General features: G+C 36.9%; 2 protein-coding genes across 2 annotated transcripts; one reads left to right on the top strand and one right to left on the bottom strand.

Annotated features, from left to right (window-relative positions):
* The first annotated feature begins 214 nt into the window (after positions 1–214).
* On the top strand, positions 215–8,993 carry brat1 (BRCA1-associated ATM activator 1). The gene is made up of 14 exons (XM_052138254.1): positions 215–341; positions 789–953; positions 1,158–1,312; positions 1,502–1,649; positions 2,226–2,601; positions 3,820–3,939; positions 4,058–4,137; positions 4,222–4,325; positions 4,593–4,776; positions 4,951–5,024; positions 5,151–5,235; positions 6,278–6,376; positions 6,478–6,647; positions 7,608–8,993. Exons 2-14 carry the CDS (start codon positions 827–829, stop codon positions 8,337–8,339), a joined length of 2,454 nt encoding a protein of 817 aa, XP_051994214.1. The 5' UTR covers positions 215–341; positions 789–826; the 3' UTR covers positions 8,340–8,993.
* Positions 8,994–18,042: 9,049 nt separating this feature from the next.
* Positions 18,043–23,574, bottom strand: LOC127651358 (guanine nucleotide-binding protein subunit alpha-12-like). The gene is made up of 4 exons (XM_052137131.1): positions 23,326–23,574; positions 19,912–20,124; positions 18,718–18,768; positions 18,043–18,609 (listed from the first exon to the last, which is right to left on the bottom strand). The coding sequence occupies exons 1-4, from the start codon at positions 23,572–23,574 to the stop codon at positions 18,043–18,045; spliced, it is 1,080 nt and encodes a 359-aa protein (XP_051993091.1).
* Positions 23,575–23,925: the final 351 nt, after the last annotated feature.

Raw genomic sequence — 23,925 nt, 5'->3', positions numbered from 1 at the left:
TTTAGTAAGAGAACTAGTGGAATTTATGTATGTTTTATTGTAGTTTTGACTGTACAGTGACTTTGTTTGAATCTTAGTTAATAAAAAAAAAAAAAGAGAACTAGTGGAAATGCGTAAGTTGTGGATACCTCCTGAGCGCGCACTGCGCAGTTAGCGTCCAATGTAACCATGCTTGGGTTACGCTGTTGGAGAACATTAAAGTGCGCGGCATTTGCGCACACATAGGAAGAGACGTCAAGGCTAAGATCGCAGGCACCAATGCAATTTTCAGCACGCTGTACACAGCGGAAGTGCAGACAACGTGTGCTACGGCGCTATTGTAAATGTAAACATTAGAAAACGTATGTATTCTTTCATAGTAAAATTAGGAGTATTATTTGTAGATGTTTTACTATTGTTTTGTTGCTTACTAACACGTTTGAATTATGGGCACTTTTAACTTATTGTGATTGTCTCATCATAGTTTGTAAGACTTCAACCTCAATAACATACACATGGATAAAAAATATTTCTGCTCCAAAACGTAACTTTATTTATTAGAATATCCCGTGAAAGTACACTAAATTCTTACACTTAATGTCTCTTTGTTCTGTGGACTGCTACTAGTGTACTAGGCCAAAGTCTTATTTTTCATTGTCTCTGACTAGATTCTGATACATTTGTCATGTTTTATGTAGTAATATTCATATGTTGCTATGTTTTTGTTGTTGAGCACACTGAACCTAAACTATTTTTTACGGCAGTAAAATATATAATCTTGATTCTTGCATGTTGTTGGCACTTCTCAGGGGATCCTATGTAGCAATCATCCTGGGACTTTGGTACTATGGACAGTGACAACATATCTTTGCTGCCAGCGGTCTGTGTGGTCCTGGCCGACTCAAAGCAGTCTCCACCCGATGACACCTCTTTAGAGAAGCTGCTGGATTGGTTTAAAGAGCTGCCCAGCCAAAGTGAGTCACATTCACTTAAACTGACACAAATTATCAACTTTTGATTTAAGAGATGTATATTGTAAAATAAAACCTTCTACAAATTTTGTTGGTATGTCCTGAATGATTGCCAAGCTATTCATGTAGAAACTTTAGTGGCTTTATTGCACATATATATACTAATAGTGCTCAAACACCTAATCTATATGATATGTGTTACTTCAGGTAACGGAGAGTGTCTTGTTCAGCAGCAGCCATGCCTCTTGGACTTCATATCCAGTGTACTTAAATGTAAAACTACAGATCCTTCTATCCTGTCTTTCACCCTCAAACTCACTGGTCTTTTGGCGGCCACCAAAAAAGGCTTTGACTTGCTTGAGGTGAGAAACAATATTGTATTTAATCATGACTTTGGTGACCCATGATAACATAAAGATTAACCATAAATTCCTGTTTGCACCCCCCCTCCCCATTGTTTGCTGTTTAAAAAGGCATTGCATTTACGACATGGTCTCCAGGTACATTCTGAATTCTTGTTTTTCTGTGTTCTTTGTTTTGGGATTGATCAGAAGGCAGATCTGTTGGTGTGTGTGTTTGAGCGGGAAGGCTGGTGTTTGTGTGATATATGGGAAGATGCCTCAGTGCGCAGTAGTTGGCTACAGGGACTGTTGAATATGCTGAAACATCAGCAAGCCGTGGAGTTCATCTGTGAAAAAGGTTTCACACAAAAACATACACACATAGTTCAGTATTAACGTTCTTAAAAGCGAGTAAATAAGACAGAGTTATGGTCCAGCAACTGATTTTTACAACATTACAACATTATAGATGGTTTAAATCGCAAAGTAAGAATGTTTTACTTTTATCTGGCGTGAGCTATTTAAAAAGACAAACCTTCCACCAAAGAAAAGATCAGTGATAGTTCCACGTGTTTTACTAGTTTTTACCTCAGTGAAAAACTTACCATCACACATTTGGCAAGGAAGCCAAATGTTTTGAAATAGTACAAAATACAGTTTCTTGGCATAAAGAAATATTTGTATTAATTCATCAACCATTGACAAGTGAGCCAAATTAGAAAAAAAAAAAAAGACAAGTGAGCCTGCATACATTCATGCATACATACATTGCATTTAGGTTCTTTACATACACATAAACACATTCAATAGCAGTGGATACTTTAAATTAATTAGATCCTGGAGTGTATATGTTATATTTTACTTCAGTTTAAAGTCTGTTCAACAATTTTGGGAATTCAGCCTTTTGTTTAATCACATGCGTTTTTATCCACAGTACTCATCAAAGTGATTCTCCATCTGCAGAACGACAGGAGTTTATTTGTCTCCTCTTTGGCAAAGCTGGTTTTAGTGCATATCCTAAATCTTCTCACGTCCTCAGAGATTACCAACAGCTGTGATGCTTCTATGAGCCCCGGTTTGGTCTCTGTCACCTCTGAGATTAATGGTGCCGTGGTTGAGTCGTTGAACTCAGAGGAGCATCCTCTGGTCCTCCAGGGCTTACGGCTACTCTCATTGGTTCTTTCTCAGTGTGGAGAACCTATGAGAAGCATGCTATGGAAAGATGTGTTAGGACCTCTGGAGATCTTGATTAGCAGGGGATGTGAATCATTGACGCAGCCTCTTATGACTGTCCTCCAAGCTGCTGTGAAGTGAGTTAAAAAGGACACTTGTATGATTTACAAAATTTAACAAAGGGCTGTCAATAGATTACAATAATTAATTGAGATTGAGATATTAATTCACAATAACGAATTGCCTCTATATGTGTTTCTTTCCTCTTGATGTCCCTCTTTGATCTTTTTAGTAGTAATATTAGTACATCGACACTGTGTTTCACTCATAGATGATATTTCATACTAGTTACAGATCGATATATTGGTCAGTCCGATTAATTGGATTGTATATTTCTCACTAGTTACAAACTGATCTATTGGTCAGGCCTATAATTGGCTGATCTGATATTTCATACTAGTTACCGACCAATCGGTCAAGCGAATTAATTTACAGATATGATGTTTCATACTATTTATAGACTGATATATTGATCAGTTCTGTTAATTAGTCAATATGATATTTCATGATAGTTATCAAGTATCAAATATGGGGGCGGCTGTGGGTCAGTTGGTAGAGCGGGTCGGCCACTAATCTCAGGGTTGGTGATCTCCACATGCCGAAGTGTCCTTGGGGCAAGACACTGAACCCCAAGATGCTCCCAGTGGCAGGTTAGCGCCTTGCATGGCAGCTCTGCTGCTATTGGTGTATGAGTGTGTGTGTGAATGGGTGATTGGGACACAGTGTAATGCGCTTTGGTAACCTCTAAGGTTAAAAAAAGCGCTATATAAGTGCAGACCATTTACCAAATCTGCTGATTAATCAGCCTGACCGATATTTTAATTTAGAAATCAAATACAGATTTTGCCAACATATAAATACATAAAAAATTTGATTTAATGATAGCAAATAAGATGTAAACACATTTGCTGAATTAAATGCACACTTATTTTACAGAATATTTTCTGAAACCTCACAAAAATCTTATATAACAAAAAATCCAAACACCTTAAATTCAAAAATGGCATCTATTCATTGACAACGTTTTTGGAATTTACACTGCCTATAACTAGTATGAAATATCATCGTGACCGATAAACCAGCCATACCGATATATCGGTCTATAACTAGTATGAATTAGACATTAAGAATGTTTCTCTTCATTTACTGACAAATGAAAGCCCGGTTCTGGGATCTTCTAAATTGACGTTTACTTTGGCAGCTCTATATTGTTACATTGTTACATTCAAGGGTATCCGTAGTAATCGTAGCATTGCGATTTATACACTTATTGTAAATTGTTTTGTCTGCAACAGAACATCTTTGCTCAGCCAATCTGAGTGTAAAGTGGAGGAACTACTGGAAATCATACTGGGTTCTGGAAATGGAAAGGAATGTTTCCAGTGTGCTGCATTAATCATAAAGATGGAGATCTGGTAATTACAGTAGACACATTTTCACACTTGCATAGAGCCACTTATTTGAACAAGTATTATTGTATTTTTTCATGCCATTTTTAATTCTCTTTATTTCTCTTTCTCCTTCCTCCCTCAGTCCTGAAGCTTTAATGCGGAAGGCAATCAATATAATCTTACATCCCCTGCTATGTGTGTCAACACAATCTCAAGATTCTGGTATCACACATTCTTAGAATTGTGCCTTATGTTTTATTTGAAACCATACTGTTGCATTTAAGAGAGTCTTTATATCTCTTGCAGCAAAGGAGCTACATTTAGTCCTAGAGGAGCAGCTATCCCAGAAGGCCTCGTGTATTTCCCTGCTCATGCAGAGTTTATCTGGCATAGAAGAGCTGGCACACAATGTAAGTAGATCTCTGCTTCACTCTACTGTAACTCCTTTAACACTCTACCAAAGTAGTTTGATCTAACAGATTTCAGTCCTCAAAGTAATTCCTTTAAATTTGCTCATGTTTTTGTAAATGTAACTCCTGAGTAAGTTCAGAAGTTGCCGTTCCTTGACACCTTGCATCAGCATTGAAAGCCTTACCTTTAAAAATGGATAATTATCCAAATGTTTGGTCTAAATGTGCTTGTATGTCATTTTAAATTGTTTCCTCTTACTTTCTAAGAAATACACCTTTAAAGACATTTCCATTCGATCAGTCACCTCCTCTGTGATGGTACTTCTGAAGATTTGCCTTGGACATTGCCCCTCCTCTACGCTGCATATTAATGCTTTTACTCACATGATTGGCTGCTTCAAGGTTCAGAGGTGTGGCCTGGATACATTAGGTGCCCTCAGCGTATATGAAGGTGAGGACTTTATGTTGATGTCTGATATAACTTTGTTAATTAACATTCAACATCAGGTAGTGTTGTATATGCTGTTGCTTTCTTATGTCATCACTTTAGTTTTGTCCAGGGAAATCTGGCATCAGTGATGATTCATATTGAATGGCTTTAATATTTGAATCTCTCTATGCATAGAAAATATGGATATAAGGCAGGAGGCATTAGCTGTCCTCTTTGAGTATCTACAAAGCCCAGATTCGCATGCCACAGTGAGTATGAACACAGCCTTTAATAATATGTTAAGTCACATCAATATTAATTGATATTAGATATTTGCCATTAAAGCTCATTTGCTGTTAAAACCCCTTATGTACTGTGATTTATGTGATTCCAAGGTCTTGAAGAAGGCATTTTTGGCCACTCTGAGGTGGATTGGTGTGTGTTCACCTTTCCCAGATCTGCTGCAGTTTATTAGTCATGGTGAGAAGCGCTTCAATGTTACAAAATTATAAAACGAAATTCCCGCAATTTTGAAGACTATTGAAATCATCTCTGTACAATCGATCACGATTACAATTTACATAAATGTTTGTGTCAAGAGACCAACCTCTGCAATGTCTTAACCCATCTGTGTTGCACATTGTCTATAACAACGTTCCGGAACCCTCCACGCATCAGATGAAATTACTGGATTTCACCCCTTACCCTATTCTTGCCACCCTGGACAAAAAATCCTGGTCACGCCCCCGCTTATTGCCGGTCACTCGCTGACCAGGTCAGTTCACACACCTGATGTTAAGAGGTTGAAATCCATTGCAGCATTTGAGACGGGGTCGTGTGATCTACTCGCAGAGAAAACCGATGGAACAATGCATTCAAGATGCTTGATACATTTCTATAGCAAATACCGTTTAAATTGCTTCACTAAACAGCTGATTAGCTACACACTAATAGAAGCAGATATATCTCTCATCCTGGACCATCTTCCAGCTGTGGTTATAGTTCAAATAAAAAAAAAAAATAGGCATGGCATAGATTCATTTGAAAAGAAAATGAAATACTATTAAATGATTTACAATGCTTTAAACAAACAAACATAAAAATATATATAATCAGTTGAAGTAATAGTATTCAGTGGGTTTTGTTGAACAAATATTTTTATTATTGTGTTTTTAAGAGACTTGTTTTACAAGGTTCTAAATAAAGAAACCAAAAATTGTGATACTCTTCTAAACTATAGAACCGTTTATTTAATCTTGTGGATAATCCAAGTCATGTCCACAGTTCATAATGAATGAAAAAGGCCAGTTTATGTAATGTGACACTTTCTGATTTTTTCAAAACTGCTCTTAAATAAAAAGCTGAAAGGGAAAAAATAGATTAAAAAATGAATTTGGAAGAAATTGGAGGAGAATCGTTTTAGAATCGAATCGTTAACCTTTGAAACGTAATCGAATCGTGAGGCCAGTGAAGACTCACACCTCTAATATACGGTCATGAAATAAGTGTGTGTGTTCTGCAGACCTCTTCCCTGTATTGGAGAAACGCATGTGTGATCTGCGGTGGGAAGTGAGAGATTCCACACTAGAGTTCATCACCCATTTGACCACAGCCCTTTATGGTATAGCAAGCATTTTTATTCCTCCTATTCTTTACAGTTAACATTTCATTTATTCATTTCATAATAATATTGTTCATCAAAGCTATTTTTCCTTCTCTCAGGTAACAGTGGTTACACTGAAGCTCTGCACACCAGTGGCATGGTCTCTGTTCTTCTCTCCTTATTGGCAGACGTAGAAGGCTATGTCAGAGCTAGTGCTGTCACTGCTGTAGGAGAGGCAGTTACCTCCTCTTTCCAGCAGGGGGAACTTGTTAACAATACCAACCTGCAGGTGAGACAGCAAATCATTGGCTTAGTTCACACTGCGCACAATTAGATTTTTTGGACTGAAGTTCCACACTGTACTTTTGCAACTGAAACTGCAATCATTTGTTTGGTAATCTATTTTGGTTTGGTGTTGAAATTAAAAGGGCAACTGAAAAATGTCTCTTCTCTGTACATTATGATGCTGAACTCATGAGGCGGTGTTATTGCATATATATATTAAAATATTCTGTGCAATGTGTATAACTTTGAATTAGAACTGAAGTGTGTTATTTTGGCACCACAAGTGCAAATTAACCATTTATATATATTTTTATATATATAAAAATAAACCATGTTTTCAAAACAGCATTACGAATAAGCCCCCGTCTGCTGTTAATTTAACAAACAGATTGTCCCGCCCCCAACTCACACCATTGGTTGAGCCAATGTTGTTGTTTAAGGCTGGACAGGCCTCTCCAAACAATATAATTTTATGGCGCCATAGTATTTATAGAAAAATACTGTGCTTTAACACATTTAGTGTGGTTATATATATGAAAATATAATGTAAAAAATTTAACACAATCATGTCCCATGAACCATACATAAATTCCTTCTTCCATCGGAGCAATTCAACTATTTAAATAATGATATATTAAATAATTTATTAAATCAAACTTAGTCTGCACATCATGCAATTAATTAAATACATTATATATTGACAGCCCTACTTTGAATACACATTGTATGCTAAAATATATACATAAAAAAAAAAACAGTTCTGGCTTAAACAAATTTTAATTTAGACTTTTGGTTTTGTAAAATTTTATGTGAAATTTCATGTGGGTTTAGGTCACTAGTGTGAACATCCATTCTACCCTTATTTCTATTTCAGTGATGGAATTTTAGCCCATTGATCATCTGAATTATCGGATGCTTGTTAGCATCGCCATTTTAGTTAATCTCATGTTCTTTATGACTTTAGAGCAAGGCTTTGACCCAAATGATGACCATTCTCTCTGAGGACACAGAGGGCTTCCCACGTAGAGCTGTGGTCAAAGTCTTCACATCATGGCTCAAAGGGCCACACCCTGTTACAGCCTTGGACCAATCCTTGAGTGCTGTCCTGTCACTGGGAGGCAACGACTTTGACTGGGAAGTCAAAATACACACGTTGGAGCTAGCAGAGGTGCTAATGGAAAAGACACTGTCTTGCTGTCCATACACAGTCCAGATCTATGGTTCCTCTGAGAAGACACACTTGACGCAAGCGTTGAGCAAACTGAAAGAATATGGGCTGTTTGACTTACTGTTTAACAGTTTGTTTGACTGTGACAGACCAGTGTGTGAGAGAGCCTGTTCACTCTTGCTTAAACTCAGAACACTTCTATTTGAGACTGCAGACTTTGATCAAGGTGTTCTTGTATTGGCTGTATGTGGTAGCAGATGGGGAGATGAAGTTCAAAGTATACACCTCAACAAACTACATGCAGAAGGGTCTCCATGTGTAGCAAATGGACTCAACGCATCTGGTGAGAGAATGGATGCCATCAAAGACATAAGCCTAACCAGGATACTCCAGTTACTAGATCTCAACGAGATGCAGAGGACATTGTCCTTGAGTAGTGATCATGTGATCAATTCACCCCGATCACTAATGGAGGACATTATTACTGCAGCCCAACAGAGTGAGGAGAATATTGTAGATTGCTATTGATAAAATATAAAAATATTGCTAAACTTTGTTAAGGTAGTGTAAGCTTTACAATACTCAGCAAACAATTTAATAAATTATATAAAATGATGATGCCTCATGTTTTACATTAAAAAAAAAATCACTTTTAACTGGTAAAATGGTGGTAAAGCCATACACCTATTCTGTTTATAGAAGCTTTTTAAATGAGTATATTTTGTGTCGCTTAAAGGGATAGATAGTTCACCCAAAAATGAAAATTCTCTCATAAATTACTCACTCATGTTATCCCAGATGTGTATGACTTTCTTTCTTCAGCAGAACACAAATTAAGATTTTTAGAAGAATATCTCAGCTCTGTATGTCCATACAATGCAAGAGAATGTGATCAGACCTTTGTATCTCCAAAACATCACATAAAGGATATAAAAGTAATCCAAATGACACAAGTGGTTAAATCCATATCTTCAGAAGCAATATATTAGGTGTGGGTGAGTCCCTTATATTTTTTACTCTAAATCGCCACTTTAAATTTAGATGTGAAAGTAAAACTAAACAGGCACCACATGTGACTTTTTGATGTTAAAGTTAAAGTGGAGATTTAGAGTAAAGAAATGACATGGTTGGGTCATATGGATTACTTCTATGTTTCCTTTATGTGATTTTTGGCGCTACAAAGGTCTGATCACATTCTCTTGCATTGTATGGACATAAAGAGCTGAGATATTCTTCTAAAAATAAAAAAAGCAAAAGAAAGTCATAAACATCTGGGATGACATGAGGGTGAGTGCTGTAAATGATGAGAGAATTTTAATTTTTGGGTGAACTATCCCTTTAAGAACAGGCCATTTAAAAATGTTTAAGGGTCACATAATATGGAAGCAGACAGCAGCTATTAACATAAGTAGAGTCTACTGTAGCTAAGTTACAAAATGCAATGTATTATAAAACTCAAAATGAAACCGAAACGCCTCTTTACACTTGTTTAAGAATTTGTTTTCGTTTCTCTTGGTCCTGTGATGCTTTGATCCTTCTATGAAATAATAAATAAAAAAAAAGAAATTCTGACTTTTTAAATTGTGACGTTAGAACTTGCAATTCCAAGATATAAAGTTGCAATTGTGAGATATAAATTGACAAATGTTAGTTTAATTTGTGCAATTGCATTTTGCAACTTTATTTATTGTAATTAAGAGATATTAAGTTGCAATTTCTGCTGTTTTTATTTCTCAGAATTGCAACTTTATATTTTATACTCTAAAATTGCGATTTTGCTTTTATATCTCATAATTGCGAGTTTATGTCATGGACTTTCAAGTTAATATCACACAATTGTGACTTAATATCACAATTGTGAGATATAAAGTCAGAATTACCTCTTTTATTTTACATGCCGTGATCTGACCTCCATATGAGCCAGTACGATAGTGGCATGCAAAAGTTTGGGCACCTCTGATCAAAATTTCTGTAGCTGGGAATAGCTAAGCGAGCAAAAGATGGCCTGATTTCCAAAAGACATGTATAAATCTTTGAAATTTGCATCACCTGGCCTTTTCAAATGATGATTGTGAACAAGCCATAGCCCTAACAAGCTTATTACCTTTGACCTTGGTCAAATTTATCTGAGATCTCAAATCCCTTGGGGTGCCCAAACATTTGCATGGTGCTCCTTTCCTTTTTTTTCCCAGTCTAAAATTGTACAAAATAAAAATAATACATTATATTTTTTAATATCGCTTAAAATATTGAAAAGAATGTTTCATCTTTAACTTTATGCCTTTTGGAGATCAGTTCATCTTCTACTCACTTTACTCTTCACAGCAACTGAAATTTTGACCAGGGGTGCCCAAACTTTTGCATGCCACTGGATCTCTGAAACTGGTAGTGGACAGACTGAAAATTAACATTTAATGATCTGTAATGGAATATTTCATGTTGATCAGCTCTAAGAGGTCTGGGAGGCACTGAGGTTCAATAAATTTAAAGCAGCATGATTACCTGAGTCACCAATGAGTAACAAATAATTCGCTACCCTTAACAGAGGGTACACTATGACCAGCCCTAAATCAAGATTGAAACTTGTCTAAGACATTGTTAAAAAAGACTCCAGCAGAGATAAAATTACTTTTTCTATAATCTTGGAAAGACTTGGCAGCTTAGAGTTCGGACGATAATTCTTCAAAGCAGAGAGGCACCACACTGTCAACAAGACTGCTATTGATGATAGACATGATTCTAGGGCTAATGATATCTAGAATCTTCTTGAGAAGACACACATTAAGAGCATCAGAGGGGCAAGTAGAAGGCTTCAGATGAGAACTAATGTCTTTTACTTCTGAGAAAGAGACACAAGGTGAAACTAATAAAAAAATCTCGTCACTATCACCGAATCAGGGTAGAAAACTGGAGGAAAACTCAGCCTAATTTCCTTTATTTTATCCACACACAAAAAAAAAGAAAAATCACAAATATCCACAGAGGGGTTTAAACTCATGATAACTCCTGGGTTCAGTAATCTATTAATGGTGTTGAACAACACTCTGGGAGAGTTAGTGTAAAAAATTATATTAGAAAAATGATTTGCTCTTGCAAACCAAGATGAGACCCAGATTAAACATTTTGGCCAAAATTGTAAAACATCCGCACATCAGCAAAAGAACACCATACCCATGGTGAAGCATGGTGGTGGCAGCATCATGCTTTGGGGGTGCTTTCCATCAGCTGGAACTGGAGCTTTAATGAAAGTGGAGGGAATCATGAATAGCTCCAAGTACCAGTCAATTTTGGCACAGAAACTTCTGGCATCTAATAGAAAGCTGAAAATGAAGAGATCTTTCACCTTTCAACATGACAGTGATCCAAAGGAGCACAAATCAACAAAAGAATGGCTTCAGCAAAAAAGATGAATGTTTTGAATGGCCCAGCCAGAGCCCAGACCTGAATCCTATAGAAAAATCTGTGGGGGGACATGAAGAGGGCTGTATACAGGAGATGCCCTCGCAATTTATCAGATTTGGAACGTTTTTGCAAAGAAGAGTGGGAAAATATTCCTATAATATAGGAATATATAACAAGTCAACATGTACCAGGCTAATAGACTCTTATCTAAACAGGCTGAGTGCTGTAATAAAATCAAAGGGTGCTTCAACTAATTATTAGTTCAGGGATGTGCACACTTATGCAGTTGTTATTATTTTTAAGTTTTTTTAATTAATTTTTTTCTCTGAAATGTCACTTTGGTTTTCAGTGGCATTGCATATGTTGCAATTATTACATTTAAAGGTGCATACATTTTTACATCACAAAAACCTGCTGTTTTAACAGGGGTGTGTAGACTTTTCATATCCACTGTACCTGTCACAGTATGGGGAGTTAGGAGGAAGGCAGACAGAGTGTAAGATCCAAATGCGGCTTTATTAATGAACACAACGGTGAGGGTAAACAGACATGAACAAATGAAACAACCACGATGGGTAAAACAAAACTAAAAGAGGGAGACATCAAAAGGAGCATGGAACGGATAAACATGGCTAGACGGGCAGCAGGGCGAACATCAGGACAACAGCATACACTCATGAACAAACAACAACCAGACAGAGACTGAACAAACAGACAGGGTTTAAATACGTGAACAGGGAGACGGGAACCAATGAACAAACAGAACTCAAACAAGATAACAAGGTGATAAACTAAAACCCAACGACAACTAACGAGGGCTGGTGAAAACAATGAACAGAGCACACGAGGGCTGACAAGAAAACTATGGAAGTGCAAAAGGGACAAAAGTAAAAACTAAGGAATACAAAAGTGACAAAAGTGAAAAACAAAGGGCAACAGTGAAACAAGACAAGGTAATAAAAGAAACTACAAAGGACTACAAAAACCAAAACAGGTAACAGGAACTAAACTTCAACATAAAAACACAAAACAAAAGACAACAGTGAACATGACAGTACCTCTTGAGATTAGATCTTCTATTTCTATTCGCATTTAAAAACTTTTTGTTGTTGTTGTTTTCATTGGCATTTAATAATTGATGGGTTAATGGGTGTTTTGTTTTTTTTGTTTTTTTACATTTTTTACGGTTTTGGTCATTCTGTGATGTGTTTATAGTTGTTTTTATATTTTATATTTTAAAATATATTTTTTTATATTTTATTTTCAATGTACAGCACTTTGGTGCTACAGTGCAGTGAAAATAAAAACTTATACAAGTATAGATGTTGTTTTGATGATGTTTGTTTGGGAAAAACGATTATTTGGTTGCGTAGCTTTTGACTACCAGCAGTAATTAATAATTTATTAACATGGAAGTTAATAGGAGAATTACTAGAAATTCTCATTTTAAATATTTATATAAATTTAATGCAATGTTAAGAAAACCTTGATAAAACATATATCTTCACATGTATCACAGTGGTTTATCTGTAGTTAATGTATATTTTGAAGATCCTAAATTGTTAATAAAAACAAAACTGACATCATACATAGCATTTATATTTTTCAGTTAACATGCCAAAAATATAGATCTTTTATATATATGTACAGCTAAGAAGGTAACAAAGAGATACAATATGTTTTTTGATGAAAAGAGTTGTAGTATAAATGCTTTATAAGATGAAAACTCCACCAGGTCAAAACTGACCCGTGAATGCAAAAGGTGTATGCAGATTTTGAACGCAATAGGAGGGTTAAGTCCGTGACTATCACTGTCATAACCTTTTTAAGAAGAAGAAGATAAAAAGAGAGATTTGTGTTAAACTATCTAGTGGTCGTGGTTTATTTTTCAATTATTATTATTGTTGTTTATATTTACAATTGAATATATGATTAATTTGCATTGGTATTTTTCCACCTGTTGTCAGAGTAATTTTTAAGTCGAGATGGTGGAAGAAGTTGGAGAGATTAAAATGTTTGGATTTGGTATGATTTTTTGACTACATTATTATAATTATATTTTTGTTTCAGATTCGACCGCTAGAAGTGAAGTTTGTGCCGATTCAATCACTGTTCATCCTAGCCATGATTTGTTTGTCAGAAGATGAAAAGGATTAATAATACTTACATTATAATTTAATGAAGCGTACATCCAAATTCTGATGACAATCACATTTTCCATGCATATGAAAGGAGCATGTCACTGTCATGGAAATATCATAGCCTGGCATTCATCAAGGATGCAGTTAATGCACAAAAGAACATAATTTTAAATTCTTCTAATTTACTGCATACAGTCCATTTACACGACCAACTTCTTATGAATGTGATGTCTTTGTATATATCACTGGTGCTTGAGGGAATGGACTATATATTAAGACGCAGACGGTGGAATAACCATAGAAGAACCTCCAAAATAAATTGCACTTGATCCAGCTCATTTGCGCATTGCTCGGGTGATTTAGCCAAACCCAATTGCGCCTACACTTAGCGCATGCTTGCACGAAAATATCAAAACTTCATGGACATGCCCATTTGACTTATGACTTAAAGCGCTGCGCTTAGCGTTAGCGCTCTTACAATATGTGAATGTCTCTTACCACTGTTATGTCGACGATACCCAGTTGTATCTCCCAGTGATAATTCTGTCATGTTATCTCTGTTTGAGTGTTTACAGTAAATTATATTCAAAGTTGGATAGATGCCAACTTTCTCCAGCTTAATCACTCAAAGACAGAAGTCTTAAAGGGGTCATGACATGAGAAACCAAATTTGCCTTGATCTTTTGGTATATAAGAGGTCTTTGTATCATTAAAACGTCCTGCAAGTTTAATATTTTAAGACGTCCTCCCCATTCTAAACGAATCATTTATTTAATCAAGCTCAAAATACAGCTCGTTCTGGATTCATGGTTAGAAGTGACGTGTCGGTTAGAAGTGACGTACCAGCGTTTGCATATGACCGCCTCCAGCACAAGATAACTACGCTTTAAGCGCAAGACAACTACGCTCATTTCGTATCGCCGTGCGCCTCACAAGTGTTCAGTCGATGGACAGCGAGCTCTGACAGAGACTACTTGTGCACAGGAAAATTACGATGCCACACAGATGTGCTGTTCCTGGCTGTGGTCAAACAAAACCTCTGAATAAGCTGCCGAAAGATCCAGACGTCAGGGAAAAATGGATGCAGTTTATTTTTTGCGGACGTCCCAGTCATTTTAAGGATGACTGTTTTGAGAACAAATCTCAATATCGACGCAAACTGTAAGTAATCTATTTTAAACTTTAAACTACTTTTTAAAGCGCAATTTCATTCATTATGAATAATCACAGTGTTTTTACTTAGTTTACTTGCATATTGTTCTGGCTGGGGGCGTCAATAATTGATACATAGGCACTGACGTTAGCCAATCATAACAGTGGGCGTTAACACTGAAGTCTTAAATGGAAAACGCCCCCAAAACAGACTGTTTGAATCAGAGGATGAGAAACAGGGTGGGAAAAGGTCATAAATCACTAGATTTTAAAAGTTTTTCTTAAAAAAAATATATATTAATACTATAATTGCACCTAAGGGAACATAATAATACAATAAAAAAAAACCATGTCATGACCCCTTTAATCTTTGGCCCTAACGATTTTACTGAATTCTTCATTAAAAACCTTGAGCATTTTTCTGCTAACTTAAAGACTTAGACAAGAAGTCTATAAATAAATTCTGTTGTAAAAGCTAGTTTCTTCCAACTCAGGGCTATTGCTTAATTGAAATAATTTCTGTCTTTTTAAAATCTCTTGACTTTTGTACTATTTTGGACTATTGTAATTCATTGTACATGGAAGTTTCTCAATCATCTGTATCATGACTTCATTTGGTGCAAAATGTTGCTGCCAGGCTCTTGACTGCAGCCATGAAGAGACAGGATATCTCCTGTAATGGCTCCTCTTAATTTCTGTTAAATGGTTTTATTAGTTGGACTGTCTCCTCCTCATATTTCCGATCTCTTAACTGTGTATCAACCCTCCAGGCCTCTTAGATCATCAAATGATATGCGTCTTGCAGTGTTGTAGTACTCGAGAACGGTCTTACTCTTGAGACCTCGGTTTCGTCTCGAAATTGACCGCATTTTTACTCTGTCTTGTCTCGGTCTCAGACAAAGAGGACTCAGGATTTTAAGTCCAGACCACAACTGCGGGGATATCACTAACTTACCTGAGTTATTTGTCAACATGATTGCTTTGATTGGATGTAAAACTTCCCCCTTGGCATCCACGCACCTCCGATTACTAAAAGCAAATTCTCCAGTTTTAAACAAGTCTAAAAGATTCTGAGGTACTGAAATCTTCAGGGTGTTTTTGACATCTGAACCAATGAATGGAGGCCTAGCGGCTGCTCCGGGGTCCTAGTGCCTGCTGGATCCAATCTCCGTCTGTGTCTCGTTTCGAAGGCTGCGTGCTAGGTAGGACGTGTCCTTTGACGTAAACAAAGAAGCTAAACTCACAACAGCTGGGTTCATTTTGTGGTCAGGTATTCTGTAACCATGCTGGCAATGACAGGCAGACAATGACGATGAAGTGAAGAACCCAGGTGAAGTTTATTTACATGAAGCTTGAAAATCAAAATGTGACTTCAAAACATAAACATGAACTAAACTAGACTTGACTTGACTTGACTTCCAAACAACGTTACATAAACACAATACCTGACAATGAACAATGGCAAACATGAGGCTTAAATACATGGGCAAGGGACAAACATGACAATGTTAACCAATGACAAGACAAAACTGATAACAAGGTAACAAGACAATAAACCATTGAAAGCATGACATATGAATATGGAGGGAAACATGAAATCACATGACCAGGGGACCACATGACATGGCAGGGAAACAGGAAATAACATGACATGGGACACAAGTCCACAAGTGGGAACACATAAAACCATGGTTACTTTCAGATGTCTGCATATTCAACCACATGTTTTATTATTAATTTAACTTGCTATCATCTGTTAATGGACTGAAATATGTGCCTTTGGGACTTGAATTTTAGGACTTGAATTTGAACATATTTACTTTAAATTGAATTTGCACGATAATTTGGCAATATGCACGAACAACGTGAATCACCAAAAACAGAAGGAGAATGTGAAGATGGAGAATAACTGAGCAGGGAGGAAAATTAATAGTAAAACAGTACTTAACTATGTATCTGTTTCTCACACACACCTATCAAATCGCTTCAAAAGATATGGATTTAACCACCAGAGTCATCTGGAGTACTTTTATTTGTCCCTTTTTTTTGGATTTTGGAGCTCAAAAATTTTGCCACACATTTGGCATTGTATGGATCTACAGAGATGAGATACTCTAAAAATCTTCATTTGTGTTCAGCAGAAGAAAGAAAGTCATACACATACATTTTCATTTTTGAGCGAACTAACCCTTTAATGTCACTTGTGTAATTTATTACTAAAATAAAAAATATTACTTTAGAGAGAGAGAGAGAGAGCTATAGAAAAGAAACATTATTTTACTGTATGGGTTTTTGCCATTTTGATATGATCTGTTTTTATATTTTTTTTATCAGATTTAATAACCATTATAAGATCAGAACAGTGCTTAGGCACAAAAGCTAATCAATAAGCAGTTATTTTTCTCCCAAATTTGGAATGCCCAATTCCCAATAAGCTTTATGTCCTCGTGGTGGCATAGTGACTTGCCTCAGTCTGGGTGGTGGAGGATGAATCTCAGTTGACCATCAATCTGCACATCTTATCGCGTGGCTTGTTGACTGCGTTACCGTGGAGACATAGCACACGTGGAGGCTTCACGCCATTCTCCGCGGCATCCACGCACAACTCGCCATGTGCCCCACCGAGAGTGAACCACATTATAGCAACCACAAGTAGCCCCAGGTGACTCTACCCACCCTAGCAACCAGGCCAATTTGGTTGCTTAAGAGACCTGGCTCACTCAGCACACCCTGGATTCGAACTTGTGACTCCAGGGGTGGACGTCACCGTCTTTACTCGCTGAGGTACCCAGGCCCCCCATAAGCATAAGGACTATACTGCCATCTTACTCAAAAGGTTTTCTTTATTTTGACAAGTTGTTTAACACTTTATGGCATGAAAGGAAAACTTGGAACATATTAAAATATATAAAAGCAACATTAAATAGCATTCACAAACTATTTTAATTCCATTATGTGACATATTTCACATAATTTAAGGGAAATGAGGGGGTGACACGCTCTAATAAAATAATTTTTCCACTGATCTTACTGGATTATTTTAGCAGTTTAAACATATTTGTCAAAAGTATTATTAATTTATTTAGGTATAAAACATTTTTAATGTGAAAAAATTACTTAAAGCACCTTTATATCCAATCAGTTTCTTTTCAGTTTCTTTTCCAATCAGTTTCTTCATCCACTGAGAAGACAGGGGCCTGACTGTAGTCTGCATATTTACATATTTTGTTTTGTGTAGCACATCCAATCCGAACAATGCTGTAAACACAAGGTGCAAGACTACAGTGGTTGCAGGGTCTTATCAAGAAGGGAACCCCCCGATCTGCAAAAAGTCTTGAGAGAGCTGCATGCCTTAACCACTCTAACCCTAATCATACTCCTAAACCCAACCCTAACCTTAGCAGCAAATGTAAGACTTTAGGCATACCTTCTAGACACAACCTGGTTGTAGGGATCTTTTGCATTTTCTGGTTATTACTGGGGAGCTGTCAACGGCACCAAGTGTGGTCAACTGCCTGCTTTGCATATGCTTTTCACTAAATCAAGATGGTCCTTTTGAGGTTCAACTGCATTATTGTGGCTTTAACATCATGGAAAACAAACCAAATGTTCTGTTTGTTCACTGTAGTGGTAAAGTGATGGAAAAGCATCTGGCTGTGGATCAATCTCTGTCTGAAGCACTGGACTAAGAAAGCCTGCACATTCTCCAGCCTGTGGGGGTCACCTTGGAATTCAGGAAAGTCCTTCCTGATATCTCCATTTCTCACTTTCTCTTCCAGCAGGTCTGATTTGTTGAGAAAGAGGATGATAGAGGTATTGAAGAAGTGCTTGTTGTTGACAGTGGTCTCAAACATTATCAAGGACTCAACCAGGCTGTTAGTACAGTCATCCTCAATTCGTATGTGATCAAACTCGATGGAGGATGCGATAAAGAGGAGAAAAGTGATGTCATTAAAGTAATGAGACAATTTTGGCTTCCGAAAGAATAGGTCACCTACATCAGATATCATAAAGGACATATCCTCTAACACAAAATAATGGTCTTCAATCGATTTTGTGGATTTGTGTGCATAAAGTATGTCCAGACTGCTTGGTAAGTAATTCTGTATGTGGACAGAAATTGTGTGTAAGTGAATGAAAAAATAACAGACATAATCCCATCCACACCATGGACATCACCTAAACATGATGAAGTCAGTGGAAAAACTCACCAGTTGGCCAATTCGATGAATGTTGTTAATGAAATATTGCACTGATTCACACTGTAAAAAAAAAAAAAAGAAAAATACAGAAAATGGCATGATGACCATTATTGTTTGATCTCATTTTAAAAGCGATTACTGAATACTCCAAAACCAGGTCAGTGCACATAAACACTGAAATTCATTGTTATCACATTATCACATACTGTATCTTACTATCATAATTTTGCATCTACTGTGTTTTGTCCTGCCCATGCTAAGACATAAATAGATAATCCAAAATAATAAAAATTCTTGATTATGATTTTTTTGTGCATTAATGCAGAATCATTCGAGAAAGCAACATCATGGGTTTTGAACCTTTGCAGACCCAGGAACCCTCAATATAAAAAGTTTGATTTTCTCACTAACACATAAAAAAGAATAATATATTTTTTTTACATTTAATTATCATGGCACTGAATATGAATAAATACATCACTATTTAATGTTTAACTAAATAGTTTACATGATAAATCTGTGAATTAAATCAGACCAAAATAGCCAAATTATAAATATGATCGCAAAAAATGTGTCACAGTTGCATAATTTGCAAGATGAATAGTAATATATATATATATATATATATATATATATATATATATATATATATATATATTTAGCATTTTTAACTTGTGTATTGATAACTTGGGTCTTCTCAGCAGGCTTAATATTTAAAACAGGAACAAAATAGGGGAAAGTGATTTAATTGGCGGAGCAATTTATTACGTTTTGATGAAACATTTTGGCACTTTGGAATAACATACACGGCTGGGTCTATATATCTATATATCTATATCTATATATATATATATATATATATATATATATATATATATATATATATATATATATATATATATACAAATAGATACATATGGATTATATTTTGTCTGTAGGGACAAAACATTGATCTTTGCAGTATGTTAAAGTAAACATTAAATCAATATTGATCCTATTACATTTTCTTGGACTTATTGTGCACAAATAAAAATAATGAATTCTGCCTCATTATTCATGTGCACTCATAAATCTTCTGCAAATTGTAAAACACATGATTATATCTGCTCCAGATCTTAATACAGCTGAAAAGATGAATCTGAAAGAAGTTAACACCAGAAATAAACAAACAGACAAAAAAACAAAAACAAAAAAAACACTTACCAACTGAAATTCACTTCTCCTTTTATAAGTTTCTTGAATCCCAAAATCTTTCCAAAGAGTGACAATAGCACTAACATAGTGCTGAAATGTACACGGCTCTATATGCATGCCACAGATCTCAACAGACCTCACCAAAATCTCATTCACCTCATTGGCAGGGTTCTGCCAAGGAGTGCCAAACATAGTTCTTTCTTGAATCAACACTTGCATACCCTATATATAAAGAAAGAGAGAGAGAAAAAAGAAATGTTGAAAAGAAATGCATATTAAATTTAGTTCAAAACAACATCAGGATTCTCAAGGAGTCATAGTTGTCACAGTGGCTATATCTCAATAACTAAAAAGGGTTAGATAAAAAAGTTAAACTGCAAAAATGCTTGATTCCTAGTGGTTTTAATCCCTTTTAAACTGCCATAAGTTAGGATGGGGTGACTGGTCATGGAAGCAATTATTAACACCATGTCTGTCCACAAGCCGCTGTCAGTTTGGTGAGATACATACATAACCTAACGGGGTTACATATATAACCCTTCTCTTTCTAACATCCATTTGGCATCTCCCTATGGGATGTGGACAAATTCATTTTTGCAGATATGCTGTCCAAAGCAGACCAACGGTTTAGAAGTACAGTATTGTATGATAATAGCTCCAAATCATATTGCCACCAGGGAATAGATATGGAACGTAATCTTATAAACCAGATTAAAACTAAGCTTGCTTATACATCAGTATCAGGCCTATTTACGCTAAGGACCTTATGGGCCAGCAGAGGCTCGGTTCGTCTAGTCTGTAAAATCTCACAAATGTGTGAGGCGATGCCCAGCTCGCCACAGCAAAAATGTCCTGGACTGGAATGCCCTTAAACGGCTCCCATGAGGTGGCTGTGCCTCTGGTGGAATGAGCTCTCAAATCCTCCAGAGGCTGCAGACAGGCACTATTATAATTCAATATAATAGCCTCCACCACCCTATGAGACAAATGCTGAGGGTGGAGGGGTGCCCCTGCTCTGTGCACTAGTGGACCTGGACTGATGAAGAGGGAGAATAGCACTCTCCAAGTCATCCTCCTGATCATCCTCTGAGAGATGAATGCTCCACTCATCCTTCTCACCTTCCTCCTCTCCTTTCCTTGCGACTTGAAGAGAGGGGGAAGCTTGGATGAGGCCTCCTCCATAATAACCCCCCAGGCACAGGACTCATGTGGTCACTTGGGGGATTCCCTCTCCAGTCTCCACAGGCAGCGAGAGAGAAAGGGGTCCCCTTTGTTAGAGGCCACGACTTGGACTCATGCCCTTAACAGGAGGTTGCAGTATGGACAGCAATCAGGGTTAGCATAACCACCAGGCAGGTGATGCTCATGGGTGCGAGTCCTTCTGCACAATCATAGCTTTGCAAGTGCAAAAGTTTTCTTTCCCCTTCTCACCACCGTCATCTGGTTTAGCGGTAACAATGACTCACTATTCCTCTTTGATTCCAAAGAAAAAAAATTCTTTCATCATTTACTCACCCTCATACCATCCCAGATGTGATAATGTCTTTCTTCAACAGAACACAAACGAAGATTTTTGGAACATTGTTTTAGCTCTTTTGATCTATAAAATGCAAGTGAATGGGTACCAAATTTGTGAAGCTACAAAAAGCACATATAGCCATCATATAAGTAATCCATACAGCTCAAGTGGATTTATTAATGTCTTCTGAAGCTAAATGCTAGGTATGTGTAAGAAATAGATCAATATTTTTTACTTAAAATGTTTGCTTCTTGCCAATTCGTAGACGAGAGTGGAGTTCAAACTGCCTCACATGTTATGTAAGCACTAAAGATTCCTCTGCATAGAAATTCATACATAGATACCTTATTAGCAGATGTTCTTATGGGCCATGATACTCTGCAGCGGTCTGAGCAAAGAGCTTGGTCTGATACATCTCCTCCATTCACTTGCATTTAAAATGATTCAAACAGCTCTCCTTGTTGAACCTTCCAAAATGGTGCCACAGTTGACGTATCCAAACAAGCTGAAAAATACGTTTTAAATACTGATCTATTCTTGACATACACAATGGAGTCATATGCAGGGCCGGTTAAATCATTAGGCGACATAGGTGATTTTCTAGGATGGCATCGCTTCAGGGGTGCCGATCTATCGATCCAATTTTAGCATGTGTCGAATCTGTGGCGAACAAAATTCGTCCTGTATGTTCCGATTACATGTTGTGGCACCCACCACGGAACATATAGAACGTGTATTAAATGGCTCACTACCATACTACACTTACTGTTTCTGTTATATCTGTGTTTGGCAAAAACATCAAGAGAATTATGGATAGTATACCATTGTGAACACAGCCATAGACTCACGAGTGCTGGGCTCATGAATCAGAGCGATGCCTAATTTAATTTGTCTAACATGTGGGCTGAATCATTTGAAGTGCTTTGTCGCGCAGTAAAACAGTAACAGGATGCTTTAGAAGACAAAAACATGAAGTGGATATTAACTTACAATGAATTGAAACCAGGGGCGGAGCCAGGAGTTTTTCAAAAGGGTGGCCAGGCATGGGCAAGCAATCAGTCTGTGGTGGCACAGAAATGTTCTGGCAGCATTTTTATATCGTCAACTGTTGGGGAGGATGTCATTGTATGACCAAAAAAATTACTAAAACAGCAATTGCGAGTGGGGTGGCCAATGGGGTGGCCAGGCTATGTCCATGGTGGCCACCACCACCCCTGGTGACCCCCTAGCTCCACCACTGATTGAAACAAACCTACAGCTGCATTCAATCATCATGTGCGAGTGAGTGTGCAGCCTATGAACGATTGTCTACTGCAGGTAAAACACATTTTCTAAATAAAAGTATATAAAAAATACTAGCATTACATAAAAGCTCTTAAAAGTACCAAAAATTACCTAGCAAAACCATGTTTATTGGACATGTTCTTTGGAGTAGCCTACCATATAAATACCATGATATATTGTAAAAATACCACAGTTTTACCGTATTGTACCATCACTGTACCATGATACTGCCACAGCAGGCTTTTGAGAAAGATCCTTTGATAAACATCATCTTGTGCGGAGTAATGTGAAAAGGTGTCAATATGTTTTAGTCCATAGTTTCATTAATACTACACAATATATAGGCTACTAAAGAAAATGCTCAAATGATGCTCCTAAAATCACCTGAAATTAATGATTTGGTGCTGTTTTTGCAAACAATAAAATCTCCTGGGGGAGCATGCCCTAGAGTATGTTTTGTAGTTGACTGGAGGTTCTTGCCTAGGGTGCCAAATGAGGTAGTCATTTGGCTGTATTGATTACTTTTATGATGGCTATATGTGCTATATTGGCACCCATTCGCATTTTATGATATCTTTATGATTAAAATGTTTAATTAAATTTCTTCCTTTTTAACTCACCTGTATTACGTTTTCATAAATGGCTTCTCTGAATTCAAGCAGCTCATTATGGCTGAATTCTTCTTTGTTATTAAGCCGCACTAGTCGGAGGAAAGCAGATATGCCACACTCGCATGTGCCCGTCAGCATGATCCTCAACAGTCGCTTGTTGCTTTGTATGTCTCGCTTCAGCATCACATCAATCTCGTGGCTCCTCCCACGTGCATCTTGCTCCCCGGCCGGTAGAACACAACAGTTTAAACAATTCATAGTGTTGTGCAAAAGTACGATTTCACGGTTTTATTATACTATCCTAGGGTTTTTTTCCCCCAAAGACTTTTTCCTTTTGGTAATCAACTGGGGGGAAAATTAAGGAAAAGAAGTAATAGTTAATAATTCTTTCACATTAAATGATGAGCAAAATGTGAAATAATAAAACAAATCAAAGACAAATCAAAGACAATCTAGTGCATGTTCAGCTGAAGTATGAAGAACTTGCTCAAAAGAGTCATTTCTTATGGAATCAATCTACTGGTAGAGTGCTTTTTGTCTCATCACATGCTGTAGATTCAGTAGCGTTGTTGCTGTGGTGCTTAATAGTAATACAGGAAACACCATCTG

Source organism: Xyrauchen texanus, chromosome 11 (genome assembly GCF_025860055.1).
Source record: "Xyrauchen texanus isolate HMW12.3.18 chromosome 11, RBS_HiC_50CHRs, whole genome shotgun sequence".
Classification (NCBI taxonomy): domain Eukaryota; kingdom Metazoa; phylum Chordata; class Actinopteri; order Cypriniformes; family Catostomidae; genus Xyrauchen; species Xyrauchen texanus.
The sequence above is the reverse complement of the archived record's forward strand: the minus strand, read 5'-3'. Positions and strand labels throughout refer to the sequence as shown.

Coding starts and splice junctions, on each gene's coding strand:
- LOC127651358 (XM_052137131.1), bottom strand. CDS start 23,574: ATGAATTGTTTAAACTGTTGTGTTCTACCGGCCGGGGAGCAAGATGCA. Junction 18,769..19,911: donor GGAGAAGTGAATTTCAGTTG/GTAAGTGTTTTT, acceptor TTTTTTTTACAG/TGTGAATCAGTGCAATATTT. Junction 18,610..18,717: donor TTCATCGAATTGGCCAACTG/GTGAGTTTTTCC, acceptor GTCCACATACAG/AATTACTTACCAAGCAGTCT.
- brat1 (XM_052138254.1), top strand. CDS start 827: ATGGACAGTGACAACATATCTTTGCTGCCAGCGGTCTGTGTGGTCCTG. Junction 4,138..4,221: donor AACACAATCTCAAGATTCTG/GTATCACACATT, acceptor TATCTCTTGCAG/CAAAGGAGCTACATTTAGTC. Junction 6,377..6,477: donor TTTGACCACAGCCCTTTATG/GTATAGCAAGCA, acceptor TCCTTCTCTCAG/GTAACAGTGGTTACACTGAA.